Source organism: Sarcophilus harrisii, chromosome 2, assembly GCF_902635505.1.
Source record: "Sarcophilus harrisii chromosome 2, mSarHar1.11, whole genome shotgun sequence".
Lineage (NCBI taxonomy): Eukaryota > Metazoa > Chordata > Mammalia > Dasyuromorphia > Dasyuridae > Sarcophilus > Sarcophilus harrisii.
In genome coordinates, this window is record NC_045427.1 from 221,068,051 (window position 1) to 221,082,702 (window position 14,652).

Consider the following 14,652-nt stretch of genomic DNA (forward strand, 5'->3'; position numbering starts at 1 on the left):
CATCTCATGTTACTATGAACCTCTCCTAAAGCCTAGCACAATTACTAGACATATTAACACGAGATCTTGAAAACAGAAGTTCAATGTTGGGCTCATAAAATTAGCAGGTATGCGATTTTGGCAATTCATAATCTGTGTACCTCAGTGTCTTCAACTGTAAATTGGGGATCATAGCACTGTTGTGAGGCAAATGCACTGTCAACTATGAAGCACTAGGCAAGTGTGACTTCTTAGTGCTAAGAGGAGTAGCAGATGCACCATAAAATATTTTTCAACAAATGAATGGCAATTATATGGAAGAATGATAAATAATTCCTGGAATAAGAGTGAGAGGATTTTACAAAAGAATTGCATGCAAAGGGCAAATCATCCTAAAGAAAAACTTTCCTATAACATGTAGCATTAGATACCAAGTTCTTAACCTTTGTATATCCAGTGACCAGCACACCTCCCTGCACAAGGTAAGCATTTAATAAATATTTGTTCAATTAACTAGGAATCAGGAGAGTTAGGTTCAGACTTTGCTCCAAGCTGGCCTATAACCTCTGGTATATCCCTTCCTCTTTCTGGATATTTATGTATCCAGAAAATGAGGGGCTTGATCTCAATGACTGAAAAGTCCTTTCTAGTTCTAGCATTTTATGGTTTATAGAGTTAAAGCATTCACCTTTTGAAAGCAAGAGTTATTTTATTCAACTTTATAATTATTATGGAACATTTAGTAAGTGGTTTCTATGCGAGCTCTCTTTCTAATCTGTATGACAAAGGCTAAAGGCAAATAAAATCAACATCATTTATGAGTCTACAATTAATTGTCATGTGTTCTCTATGTACAAAGGCACAAAATAACAAATGAGGCAGGATGATTCTGTGGGGAAACTGGCAGCTTCAAATTTCAGTTCTGCAATTTATAATCTTATTCAGATGATCATGGAAAAATTCCAAACTCTCTGAGATTCAGCTTTCTAATTTGTAAAATGAGAATAATCCACATAATGTTATAAGGAAAATACTTTATGAAGAAAATATCATCTTCTTCAAAGATGCTCTAAGAAAGAGGCCTAGAAAAGCAGTGGTTCATCCATAGTCACCTAACTACTAAGGGCTATCTAAAAACTTATGCTGATAATTTCTTTCTTTGTCATTATAGTCCAAAAATTCTTCAAATGTCACTTACGATTTTACTTAACCTCATCAGCCATAATGTGCCTCCATTTGTCTGCCAAGAAAAATTACCACATTTATCTCCATCATATGCTCCAGTCTATAGTCAGGTACCCTGGCCAAGTGAGTTCTATACCTGAAGGAGCTGAGTAGCCGTGGCCCGGTGCTCAGGGCTCTTCACAAGACACTGCTTCACAAAATCAGCAAAGTTGTCAGACCACAGCTCTGGCTTTCGGAACGTGGGAGGGGGATTTGTAGGAATCATGAAGATGGCCTGAAACAGAAAGTTTTTCAAAGGGGAAAAATGATGCCTCATTAGAAATCTTATTAGGGAAGTCAAAAAAAAAAAATTTTAAATTGAAGATAGAAACTGCATTCTATATCTGTGCCTACCTCAGCACCTACCAAGAACAGAATATTACATATTCCAGGCATTTTTTTACAATGAATCATAATAAATAAGTGAATGAATAAAAAAAGTGTTCATTCTTTCCACTAATGTGTCCCACTAGATACTAATAAAAGTTTGAATATTTCAGATCAGGGAGATTTTGGAGTCATTTTCCAAGTCTTCCTTATTTATGTCTTTCTAAAATTTTAATTATCCCATCTAGTATTATTTCTGACTCAATTCAGGTGCACCATCTCCTGGTAGTCACTACTGGTGGACCCTGAAAGTCAGAAGCCAATTCCAAAGGTTATAATGTCCAGAGGATTCCCAGAACACTTTTTCATCTTTCCTCAGTGGCCACCATCATCACTTACTGTGTCCACTGTCTGTGGAGTAAGAGAAAAGTAATAGAGACTAGGATTGGAATCTGGATTCGAGTTCCAACAGGAGTACTAACTCATTGAGTAGTAGCCTTAGCCAGGTTCCTTCCTTTTCCAATTTCAGTTTCTCCATTTATGAAATAAGGAGGTTGCACTAAATAGCTTCTAATGTCTCTTCTATTTCCAGGATTTTATTATTCTACAACCTTTGGGATTCACTGAAAATGCTAAGAGGCTGATTATATTTCAATACTACATGCCTCAGAAAGAAGTACTGAGATTAGCTGAATATTTTTAAACCGTTGGAAATATGTGAACAAAATCATGACACAGTATAGTTAGGTTGTAGAGGTATTACATGCTGCAGTTAAATTCTTCAGTGTCAAAAATAACAATATTATCCCTTTTAATTTCCAGTAATATTTAAGTTAAAACACCAAACTATAAAAAAGTCTTCACTTAGACCTAACAGATCCCTTGCAAAAAAATTCTCCCTAGAGGGAAACTAATTAGCATTAATTATACCTTTAGTGTACTACTCAATAATAAGAGTACAATGTATAAGAGACAGGTCCCTAAAGGATCAAAATCAACTTTTCAATGTAAACCAAAATTGGGCATCTGAGCTAGTTCAGAATCCAAATCATTGCCTCTCCTGGACTTCGACCCACTCCTACCTGGCTTTAATACTCAACATGTGACTTGGAAAATTCACTTATCCACTCCAGGCAACAAACAGTGTCCTTCTCTGTAAAATGAAGACATGGGATTAAATGTTCCTTAAATTCTCTTACAGTTCTGACAGTCTGGCCTATAGTCCCTTCTGACACTCATGAAACTATGTACCAATTAGAAACTATATCATTAGTTTTCCATCAATTTCCTCACCCTCATTGGATGGATATCAGCATATGGGGGTTTTCCCTCTGCCATTTCAATAGCAGTGATTCCCAGTGACCAGATGTCTGCCACACAGTTATACCCAATTTCCTGGATCACTTCTGGAGCCATCCAGAAAGGGGTTCCTATCACTGTATTCCGTTTTGCCATTGTATCCTAAATGGGAAGCAGAAGAACAAACATGAAATAATAGAAGAAAAATCAGAAATAGAGTTGGGAGCAAGAGAAAAATGTCAGCTCTTTTTTTCCTATTTGTATTTTTATTTAAAAAACAATTTACTCAACAGCTCTGGCTTTCTCACCCAATCTCAACTCTCTCAACTGATCTTATCACACTCTCCACTACTTTTAAATACTTATTCAATTCTAATTTGAATTATGTTTATCTCTGTACTTTACTAATCTATTTTATAAGACTGGTATATCCCATCTCGAAGTTAGGTCATTATGTTATTATGCTAATAATGTCTTATTTATTCTTTACTTATCTAGTTTATTAAAAAACATTTCTAGCATTGTTTTTAAATTTTGAGTTTCAAATTCTGTTCTATCATACTCAAATACTAACTTGTTCTATCACTCCCCAACTGATAAGCATCCTTTCAATTTCTCTTTGCCACCACCAAAAGAGCTGCTATAAATATTTTTACATGTAGGTCCTTTTCCTTTTTAATTTTTAATCTCTTGGGGAATATTTAATAATGGTACTGCTAGGTCAAAAAGTCTGCATAAGGATGATTTTAAAGAGGTCTGGAGAAACTAACATGAACTGATGTTAAGTGAAATAAGCACGTATACAGCAACAACAATCAATTCTGATGGACATGACTTTTTCTAACAATGAGATGATGGAGGCTAGTTCCAACGATCTTGTGGTGAAGAGAGCCATATACACCCAAAGAAAGGACTGTAGGAACTGAGTGTGAACCGCAACACAGCATTCTCACTCTTCTTGTTGTAGTTCGCTTGCATTTTGTTTTCTTACTCATTTTTTTCCCTTTTTGATTGGATTTTTATTATGCAGCAAGATAATTGTATAAATATGTTTACATATATTGGATTTAACATATATTTTAACATGTATAACACATATTGGATTACTTGCCATCTGGAGGAGAGATTAGGGGAAAGAAGGGGAAAATTTGGAACACTAGGTTTTGCAAGGATCAATGTTGAAAAATTATCCATCCATATGTTCGGAAAATAAAAAGTGTTAATTGGAAAAAATAAAAAGGTCTGTATAGTTTTATAGCCCTTTGAGCATAGTGCCATACTGTTCTCCAGAATGGCTGGATCAGTACACACCTCCATCAACAATGCAGCAATGAACCTATTTTTCCACATTTTCTCCAGCAGGTCATTTTCTTTTTCTGTTATGTTAGCCAATCTGATAGGTGTGAGGTGCTATCTCAGAATCTCAGAGTTAATTTGATTTGTATTTCTCTAATCAGTTGTCATTTAGAGTATTTTTTCATGTGATTATTGACAGCTTTGACTTCATCTGAAAAATACCTGTTCATATCCTTTGATCATTTATCAACTAGGGAATGAGTTTTTAATTTCTAAATATTTTGCTTAATTCTCTATATATGTGAAAGACGAAACCCTTTTGAAAGAAATTTGCTATATGCTCCTTCCCCCGTAGTTTCCTATTTTCCTTCTAATTTTTGGATGTATTGGTCTTGTTTTTGCAAAACCTTTTCATTTCAAGTAATCAAAATGATCTATTTTGCTTCCTTAGATCCTATCTTTTGTTTGTTCATAAACTCTTTCATTATTCATACATCAGACAAGTAAATTTTTCTATGCTTCCTAACTTATATTTATGATATGACACTTTATATCTAAATCTTTTATCCATTTAAAAAATTTTTTCTTCTTTTATCCATTTTGATCTTATTTTAATATACTATGTTTAGATGTTATTCTATGACTAGTTTCTGCCAAAGCACTTTCCAGTTTTTCTAGTAATTTTTATCAGATGATGAGTTTTTACCTCCAAAACTTGGATCTTTGGGCTTATCAAAACTTAGATTACTAAAGTCATTTACTACTCTGCATTATGTACAAAATCTAACCCATGATTCCCCATTCTATTTTTTAGCTAGTACCAAATTGTTCTGATGCTTTGTAATAATAGTCTGAAATCTAGTACTAATAAGCCAGCCACACCTTCTATATTTTTTCATTGATTTCCTCGATAGTTTTGAACATTTGTTCTTCTGGGTATATTTTGATATTTTTTCTAAGTTTATCAAATAATTCTTTACTAATATGATTAATATAGCACTAATTAAATTAATTTAGGTAGCATTGCCATTTTTAACATGTTGGACTAGTCTACTCATGAGCAATTACTATTTCTCCAAATGTTTAGATCTATCTTTATTTGCATAAAATAAAACCTGGAAAAACTTAAATGAACTGATATAAAGTGAAATAAGCAGAACCAAGAGAACACTGTACATAGAAACAGCAACATTTTGCAATGATCAACTATGCTTAACTTAGCTCTTCTCAGCAATAGCATGATCCCAGGCAATCTAAAAAACTCATGAGAAAATACTATCCATATCCAGGGAAAGAAATGATTATGTCTAAATGCAGATAGAAAAATACTATATTCACTTTATTTTTTCATGATTTCTTTCCTTTTGCAAGCTGTAATTTTTTGCAAATTGTTTCTTTTTTCACAACATGACTAATATGGAAATAGGTTTTACATGATTGCGCATATATTAACTTAAATTGCTTAATTAACATCTTAAGGAGGGGAGAAGGGAAAAATTTAAACTCAAAATTTTATTTAAAAAATTAGTTTAAATTATCTACATGTCATTAGAAAAATAAAATAATAAATATAATAATAAAATTATATACTTATTCATAGAAAAGTATTTTCTAATCATGTTTGTATAGTCCCTGTGTTTGTCTTAGCAAATATTTATATTGCCTGCAATTATATTAAATGGAATTTCTCTATTTCTTGCTGTTGGGTTTTATTGGTAGTATATAAAAATGCTGATGATTTAAATGAGTTTATTTTATATCCTGCAACTTTGCTGAAGTTAATTGTTTCAATTAGTTTTTAAGTTGATTTTTTTAATGTTCTCTAAGTAATCATCAAATTATCTGCAAAGCATGATAGTTTTGTTTCCTAATTACCAAATTTTATTCCTTCAATTTCTTTTGCTTATTGCTGACTAGCATTTCCAGGACAATATTGAATAATAATGGCAATAATGAACTTCTTGACTCGCTTCCGATCTTATTGGGAAGACTTGCCCTTAATTTCAGATAGATAGTACTTTTCATTTTATGAAAGGCTTCATTTATTCCTATGCTTTCTAAAGAATGTTTTTAGTTAGAATGGTTATCATCCTTTATCAAAAGCTTTTTCTGCATCTATTAAGATAATTATATGATTTTTGTTGGGTTTGTTTTTGATATGGTCAATCATGCTAATGGTTTTCCTATTATTGAACCATCCCTGAAGTTCTAGTATAAATCTCATCTAATCATAGTGCATGGTCTTTGTGGGACACTGCTATAAATATCCGTGTTAGTATTTTATTTTAGTTGGTTGTTCATTAGGAAAATTGATCTATAGTTTTCTTCCTATTTTTGCTCTCTCTGGTTTAGGTATCAAGACCATATTTGTGTTATACAAGGAATTTGGTGGGATTTTTTTTTTTTTTTTTACCAATTTTTTCAAAATTTATATAGTATTGGGAATTAATTGTTGCTCAGGTGTTTGATAAAGTTCACTTGTAAATCTATCTAGTCCTGGGGATTTATTTTTTTTAGAAAGTTTATTTATGGCTTGTTTAATTTCCTTTTCTAAAGATGAGTTTAAGTATTTTTGTTGTTGTTGTTAATCTAGGCAATTTATTTTTATAAATTTTCATCTATTTCACTTAGATTGTCAGTTTTACTGACATATAATTGGTCAAAATAACTTTTAATAATTACCTTAACTTTGTCTTTAGTGGTGGACAATTTTCCTTAATTTCTTAAAATATGAAATTTATGATTTTTTGAAATGATTTTTTTTATCATGGCTTTCAGGCAATGCAATAATTCTTAAATTATTTCTCCTCAATTTATTTTCCAAATCAGTTGTTTTCCCAATAAGAAATTTCACATTTTCCCCTATTTTTTCATCCTTCTAACTCTTTTATTTTCTTTCTTATTTACATGTTTTTTGATATGTTATGGAGGCATAAACTTCCATTTCTTCAGTTATAATTTTTAAGGAATTATTTTCTTCAGTAAACTTTTATAACTTCTTTTTCATTTGCCCAATTCTGTTTTTTAAGACATTATTTTCACAAATGAAGCTTTGTACATATTTTACTATTTGGCCAATTCTGTTTTTTAAAACGTTATTTTCTTCAATAGTTTTGTACCTCTTTTTTCCAAGATTTTAATGGATTTTTCCATAATATTCTTGCATTGCTCTCATTTGTTTTCTCAATTTTTCTTCTACTACTTGCATTTGATTTTAAAAATCATTTTTTAGCTCTTCTAAGAATTCTTATTGGGCTTACATTCAATTCATTCTTTTTTCCATTTGAGGCTGTTTGCAGTTGTTTTGACACTACCACCCTCTTTTGAGTTTGTGTCTTTATCTTCACAGTCACTATAGCAACTTTTTTTGATCAAGTTCTTCTTTTTGTTTTTAGCCTATTTTTTGACTTTGAACTTTATGTTACACTTTTTAACCTATGTCAAAAGAGGAATTGGAAATGTATGGGAGAAGTAGTTGAAAGCTCACTTCTGGAAGTTGAAGTTGGGGGAACTGTGCTTAGCTTTAGCCTTTTTTTGATTCTATTCTTTTCAGGGCTAATTCTGGGGTTCTGAAAGTTTTTAATGCTTCCAAGATGGTGTGATTCATGCAGAGGTGTGGTCATTGCTCATTTGGTCTATGCCCCAATCCTTATTCAGATTCAGGAATGGTCCCCTGATCCCTTGTAGCCATAAGTGCTATTGCTCCTCAGAACCTGTACTCCCTTGTGACAGAAAGTGCTCTTCTCTGTCCTGGAGCCATGATCCAAAAGTGGGTATAGGAAAAGGAGTTGTTCTTCACTCCATGCTAATAGAGGGGTCCCCTATAATTTCTTTCTGACCAGTTTTCCGATTCCCTTACTGTCTCTGGCTTGTAAGCTTCCAAAGCTGCCATCATACAGGCCCTGAGGACAGCTCCCACTCCAGTGTCATAGACCTTTCCTTCTGACCTCTTAAACTGTCCTAAGCTGGAAAAATATTTCACCCCAATCTGTCATTGGCTCTGCTATTCCAGAATTCAATTAACAGCAGCATTTTTAAATTGTTTGGAGGGGAATGTTGGGAGAGCTTGCTATGAGAGCTTCTTTTACTCCATCATCTTGACTCTACTACCACAAGTCCTTTCTTATTTATTCCTGAAAGGCCCAATTCAATGGCCACCTCTTCCAAGTTTTCACTGACATCTAGTTATTAACAACCATTTCCCTCAGATCTCACACGGGCCTTTCTGAAACTTTCTCACTATAAACCTATTTTATAGTTATTTGTATTGGTGTCTTATTCCTTACTAGACTTTAATCCACATAAAGTCAAAGAATTTATCTAAAATCTGTATCTTCTCCTATGCCAAGCAGGCATAATACTTAATAAGTGTATTGCTGTTCTACAATTAGAGAGATAAGAGTTATCAAAACAAATAATTTTATACTCACTGTAAGTTGACCTGCTACTCCAAAATCTGCAAGTTTTGCATGTCCTTCTGTATTTAGTAAGATATTCCCAGCCTTAATATCTCGGTGTATTTTTCTCATAAAATGAAGATATTCTAGTCCTTTAAGAGTTGATTGTAATATTGTAGCTATTTCATCTTCTGTCAACTACGAAAAAAATGAGATCAAAAAATTTTAAGTTCTGCACTATAATATAGAATCAGTACATGAGGAAAAGAGAAGAAAAATGAGTTAAAGTCATTAAAATAAATATCATCCATTGTAAATTGTCCACACAGGTCCGTGAACTGGAAAGAACCTTAAAAATCATTTAGTCCAACTCCCATCTTTTAGAGATGAAGCTACTGAAGCCCAGAGAGATTAACTGCCTTGTCCCAAGTTCAGTTAGCATTTAAAACTGGGTCCTTCCACTTCAGATCCAGGTCTTCCTATTACATTCCCATACCTTTCCAAAAACAATAATTGAGTCCCCTAAATGCCAAGCAGCTATACTTTTTAAAGCTTCTTCAACTTATCCAACACCATTCTCACCCCAACTTCTGACCTATAGCAGGCACTGAATAAAGAAGAAATCGAAATGTATGGGAGAGATGGTTGAAAGCCCACACCTGGGCTATATGTGGAAACATTCTAGGTATAGGTGGGAGCATTTCACCACTTTCCCCTCCACGTTCCTAACTTCATTCTACAACCCATGGCAGCACCTTTGGCTCAAAACCAATGCTGATATGTCAGGATACCTGGCTGCTGGCCACAGAAACATCTTTTTATGTTGCCACTGCATTTTGACCATGATCAGGGAAATTTGAAACCATTCTTCTGCTCTTTAAAGGACCACCTACTACAGCCAGTCTACAGCCAAGGCAAGGAAGAAAGATGAAGTTAGGAATATTGGCTGGATGATAAATATAGAAATATGTTTAAAAGAACTGCATAAGTTTAATCTATATTGGATTGCTTGATATCTAAAGGAGAAGGAAAAAGGAAGAAAAAATTTGGAACAAAAGGTTTTGCAGAGGTGAATGTGGAAAACTATGCATATATTTTGAAAAATAAAAAGCCATTATTATAAAAAAATAAAAAATGTAACTGGGGAAAATATTAAATAAATAAATTTAAAAGTTAAAAAAAACAAAGTAAAATGCTTTATAAAATCTTAAATGAAAAAAAAATGAATACTGGCTAGGCCCTGAATCTTCAAATTTCTATGCCATAACATAGTAGGTAACTAAAAGGGTGAATTGGCCCATCATCAGTATCAATGTATAACTACATCTAAACTATCTGGAGTCTTGATGTTCTTGGTCCTAGCCGAAGACTATCTCCTAGAATGGAAGAAAGCTCCATTCAGGTAGGAACCAGAAGATTCATGGAACAACAGTGGCCTAATGCTTAAAGCTCACCTCAGCAGTAATAGCAGGGGACTTTCTCCTATTCATCATAGGGCAAAAAGGGGGCATAAGCTTGGGGGAGAGGGTGTGTGTGTGAGATTTTGTTGTCATAAACTCTTACCACTGGAGGTGGGAACACAATGTACAAGAATAAAAGGCAAATAATGAATAATTCTAATGGTAAGCAGGACTCTATGAGATGTTAAAAGAATATTAAGAATGCTCAAAAAATCACCTATGAAGAATCTGTAAGAAAATATAGTAAAAAGTTATAAAGGATAAATAAATAAGGTACAATTTGCACTGGTGAGAAAAATGTCCATACCAATAAAAGACATCATTGCCTAGAGCTAGAAAATACTTTGGAAGCTATCTAGTTCAATTCTCTCATTTTAAAAATGAGAAAACTGAGGTGCAAATAAATTAAATGATCTGTTCAAAATCATACAAGATGATAAGTAGCAGTGGGGGGATTTTAACCCAGGCCCTTTGACTCTTGAGCCTTTGATTCTTGTGTTTTTCTCACTATAACGCAAGGTCTATTTTACTCTCACACAAAACATGGCACTATTCTGCAATCTATTTATGCTTACCATACACCTCTCCACATATGTCCTTTATTTAGGTGATCCATTATTATGATTCTTCAGAAAATGAATTGTTTTATTCTTTGTATCCTAGGGTCTAGCAGAGTGCCAGCCACATATTAGGTATTTAATAAATGCTTGTTGACCAAATGAAGTATTAAGGTAAAGGTAACAATGTAGATGATATTTGGGTCATCAGCAAGATACTGGAATCTAAAGTCACATCTAGGCTTCCCACTTACTATTTGTCTCTGAGTTAATTTCCTTCTCCGACCTGGTTTCCTTATCTACAACATGAAGATAATGCTATTAGATAGATAAAGAAAGCATTAACCAATGAGATATATACAGTCTGCATAAAGCATTCTGTGAATGAAGTTATTATCACGATTACTGTTTAACATTGGAAGGAATCCTCAAGCTTCCTTGGTTTAATGTCAAGAGATCCAGAGGAAGGCCCCCAGCAGTTAGGTGAACATCCTAGGAGGATGCCAGAAGACACACACAAACGTCCTACAGGATGAAAGAATATAGATGTTGTAATCTGCATCACTAAAGGGAATGCCCATAATAATGGATCATAGATCACTGGGAAATTATAGATGGAGAATAGTTCTGGAAAAGGTAAAGAAATGGAGTGATATGCACAACTTAAAGAAACAGTCTTCATTTTTGAGCCCAGAGTTTTTAAATATTTTACTAGGAATGGCAGGATTATCATTATTTAAGACTAGTCTTGGATTTGTACCACTCTATCCACACATTCACCAAGGCCCTTGAGGACCAGGAGCATGTATTTGTGAGAAATATGATAAAAGCTCCCAGCTGTGGTTATTAAAGAGAATAAAGAGAAGTGGTTTGCACAAGAACCAAACCCATAATTTAAGTCTCATTAACTCTAAGTTATCTAATCATATGAGTTACCTGATCTAAAGTTATCAAATAATTTCTTAAATATTTGAATATATACAAAGCCATTCATCTCAACATTCAGAACTCTCCCAGATCTGACCAATGTGCTGCCTTTCTTATGTAATTGCATTTATTGGAAAAAATATCAGGCAAAAAGGTCCTAAGACTTGGCATTAATATTTGGTTCCACTTACTAATATGTGACACTGGGGAAGATCCTTCATCTAAATATTACCTCATATAAATTGATCAAATATATTTGTTATTAAAAGGAAACTTGGAACAAATTCTTGAAATCAATCACTTTCTCATACTTTTGGAATGCACTTTTTAAAATTTATTAGGATATTGCCCCATCTACTGAATTTACACCTTGAATAAAAGCAAGCATTTTGTTGCTAAAAATGCATTCAAAGAGAAGCTAGTAGGATCTAGGTAATATAAAAGTTCTTTATATTTAATTCCTACCCATCTTAAACGCCACTTGGTGTAGAGTATTTCTTAATCTCCCCAGCTGGAATTTTTTTTTTTTTTTTACTGAGGCAATTGGGGTTGAGTGACTTGCCAAGGGTACCATAGCTAGGAAGTGTTTAAGTGTCTGAGATCACATTTGAACTCAGGTCCTCTTGACTTCAGGGCTTGTGCTCTATCCACTGCACCACCTAGTTGCCCCTTGGAAAAGATCTGTCCCGTATTAGACCTTAATATACTATATTTATTTTCTTTGTTCTGCTTTGATTAATAGCTATTTGTCAATGTCATAACACCCCAAATAGATTTCAAGTTTCATGAGGGGGGGCAATGGAAAAATCTCTTGGTCCAGGGATGTGTTTGCACCCTAATTCTTCCTCATACCATCAATATAACCTGAAGCAATTGATCAAAACCAGCATTTAAGTGCTAAGTCCCTTAACCTCTTTAAAAGGATTTAGAAGGTGACTTCTAAGGTTCCTTTCAGCTCCAGATGTGATCTTTTGCCATAAGGAAATTTATTCATCAAAACCTGGTACAGGTTTTGTACAACTTGTACAATTTTGTACAATTTTTCTTTAATAAAAAAATTTGTTGAGCTTACTGTTTTTTTTACTTGGAATCCAACACAAAATGATATTTTCTGCCGCAGTGGCAAACTAGCCATCCCCATTACATTTTATTACATTGAAATTACACTTCACTTCTTGACCACATACTGTTTAAGTGGCAATCACTTCTTGACCACATACTGTTTAAGTGGCAAAGAAAGCTGGTAAGAAGAAAACTAGCTAAAATTTAACATTGTTACAGATAATTTATGAAGCAAATTATTTATGAATTTATGAAGAATTAAGACTTGCCCATAACAGGGAAGTAGGAAAAACATTGGACTTGGAGGAGACCTCAGCTGAAATCCTGGCTCTCTGTTGCTCACTATATGGAGTCGACAGGACACTGAATTTGAAAGTCAAGAAGACATGGGTTCAAATACTACCTCAAGACATTTACTAGCTGGATAATTCTGGGCAAGTTAATTAAACTCTCTGAGTTTTCTCATGTATAAAATGAGGGAGTTAAACTCTGTGGCCCCTAAGATCTCATCCAACTCTAAATCTATGATCCTGTACCCTATGTGACCTTGAACAAGGTACTTTTTTATTTTTTAAAATAAGGGGAATGGACTAGAGAAAAAGGTAGGTAACTTCAAGTTATAAAAATTTCATGTTATAAATTCCAACTCTAACATCATATCACTTTTAAAAAATCAGAAGATAAGTTCTAAGATTAATTATGTAAAGTTGGTGTGAGACATCAGAAAATGTGTTGAAAGAGGATAGTGTGTGGGGATAGTCAGAGATGGAGTTATGAAAAAAAGCCAGAGAAAGAAGAGAAAAACAGCGGTCATAGACATGCAAATCAACAAAAAGCTCTGGAGAAAAGAAGTTTTCAGAAGAGCAGGAACAAAATACATTGTTATAGGAGGAAAACTTACTGTTTTATTTCGTAATCGGATGATATCAGACACAGAACCAGCACCACAGTATTCCATTACTATCCAAAGATCCGTGTTCTTAAAATAACTGCCATAATATTTCACTACATGAGGGCTAGGAAAGTGAAAGAGAATAAATTAGCAGCTGTCTTAAAACATCATTTTTTTATCATGCTGTCAAGACATACAGAAGGTAATCACACAGCTCCAAAGCTTAGTAAATTATTCAAATTCAGGATCAGAGATGTAATATTAGCTAAATTCTTAAGCTAAAAAAGAAATTTATCTCTAAGAATTTTCAAGGAGTTGTTAAGACTCTTATTCAGAGGAAATATTCAACTCTGAGTGCAATCATGTCTAGTTTTAATTGGTCTAAAATAATGTTGCATGGTAACAGAAAAGTAGCTAACATCCAGTCTTCTACTGTAGTTATAAATGACAAGGTATTCCTGGGCAACATGCCAGTAACAACAGAAAGAAGCAGAATAAACTGTAATCAAGTCTCTTACCATTTTATTCTGGCCTACCTATGTCATAGAAATAAGGATAGATTATCATATTAGGTGCTCCTTCCCTTCCCTGAGCTCCAATCTAATCTAAACATTTACTCAGATCATTCTATGTCCATGGAACTGTGCTCTCATAGCACTATTCACCAGACACTTATCAAAACTACCCTGAACTGTTCGTTATCTTTTCATATGAGTTATATTTTTATATGTTTTGTTTCTACAGCTAAATTGTAAGATCCTGAAAGAGGTATTCTGTTTTTTTATATCCTTCAAAAAACACATTAAGTGTTTTAGTTTAGTCCTAAACTAAACTATAGGTTTAGTCCTATAGTTACTTGAATACCTACTGATTACACAACTTAGATATATATTGCCCATTCAGAACAGACTCTTAGGCAACCTAATAAGTACACAGAAACCCCAACAGGCAACCTGGGAATGGATTCAATAATTTGTCTTGGGAAATGGAGGGTAGGGATGGGATTAACTTCCAAGACTTATTTGATTAAATGATATTTTTTTTAAATGTGAGTTTTATTTGGCCTTTAAGAAATAACAAGGAAAAAAATAAAACTAGTCTAATTGTTGCTTCTGTTAAATATGTGAGGAAAGGAAAACTGGACTGAAAGTCAAAAGTCATACTCCTGTGTGATCCAAACAAGTTACTTAATCCCAGTAAGTCTCAGTTTCTTCATCTGTACAATTAAGACA

General features: G+C 33.6%; 1 protein-coding gene across 3 annotated transcripts in view; it reads right to left on the reverse strand.

The window, feature by feature from the left end:
- STK4 (serine/threonine kinase 4) overlaps positions 1 to 14,652 on the reverse strand; it is a 108,878-nt gene that overhangs the window by 80,297 nt on the left and 13,929 nt on the right. For all 3 annotated transcript variants that reach the window (XM_003757726.4, XM_031951554.1, XM_031951553.1), the window contains exons 4-7: positions 13,430 to 13,544; positions 8,556 to 8,720; positions 2,824 to 2,991; positions 1,301 to 1,438 (exon numbers count right to left, since the gene is read on the reverse strand). In XM_003757726.4, coding sequence (XP_003757774.2) covers positions 1,301 to 1,438; positions 2,824 to 2,991; positions 8,556 to 8,720; positions 13,430 to 13,544 — 586 coding nt within the window. The remainder of the gene's footprint in view (positions 1 to 1,300; positions 1,439 to 2,823; positions 2,992 to 8,555; positions 8,721 to 13,429; positions 13,545 to 14,652) is intronic.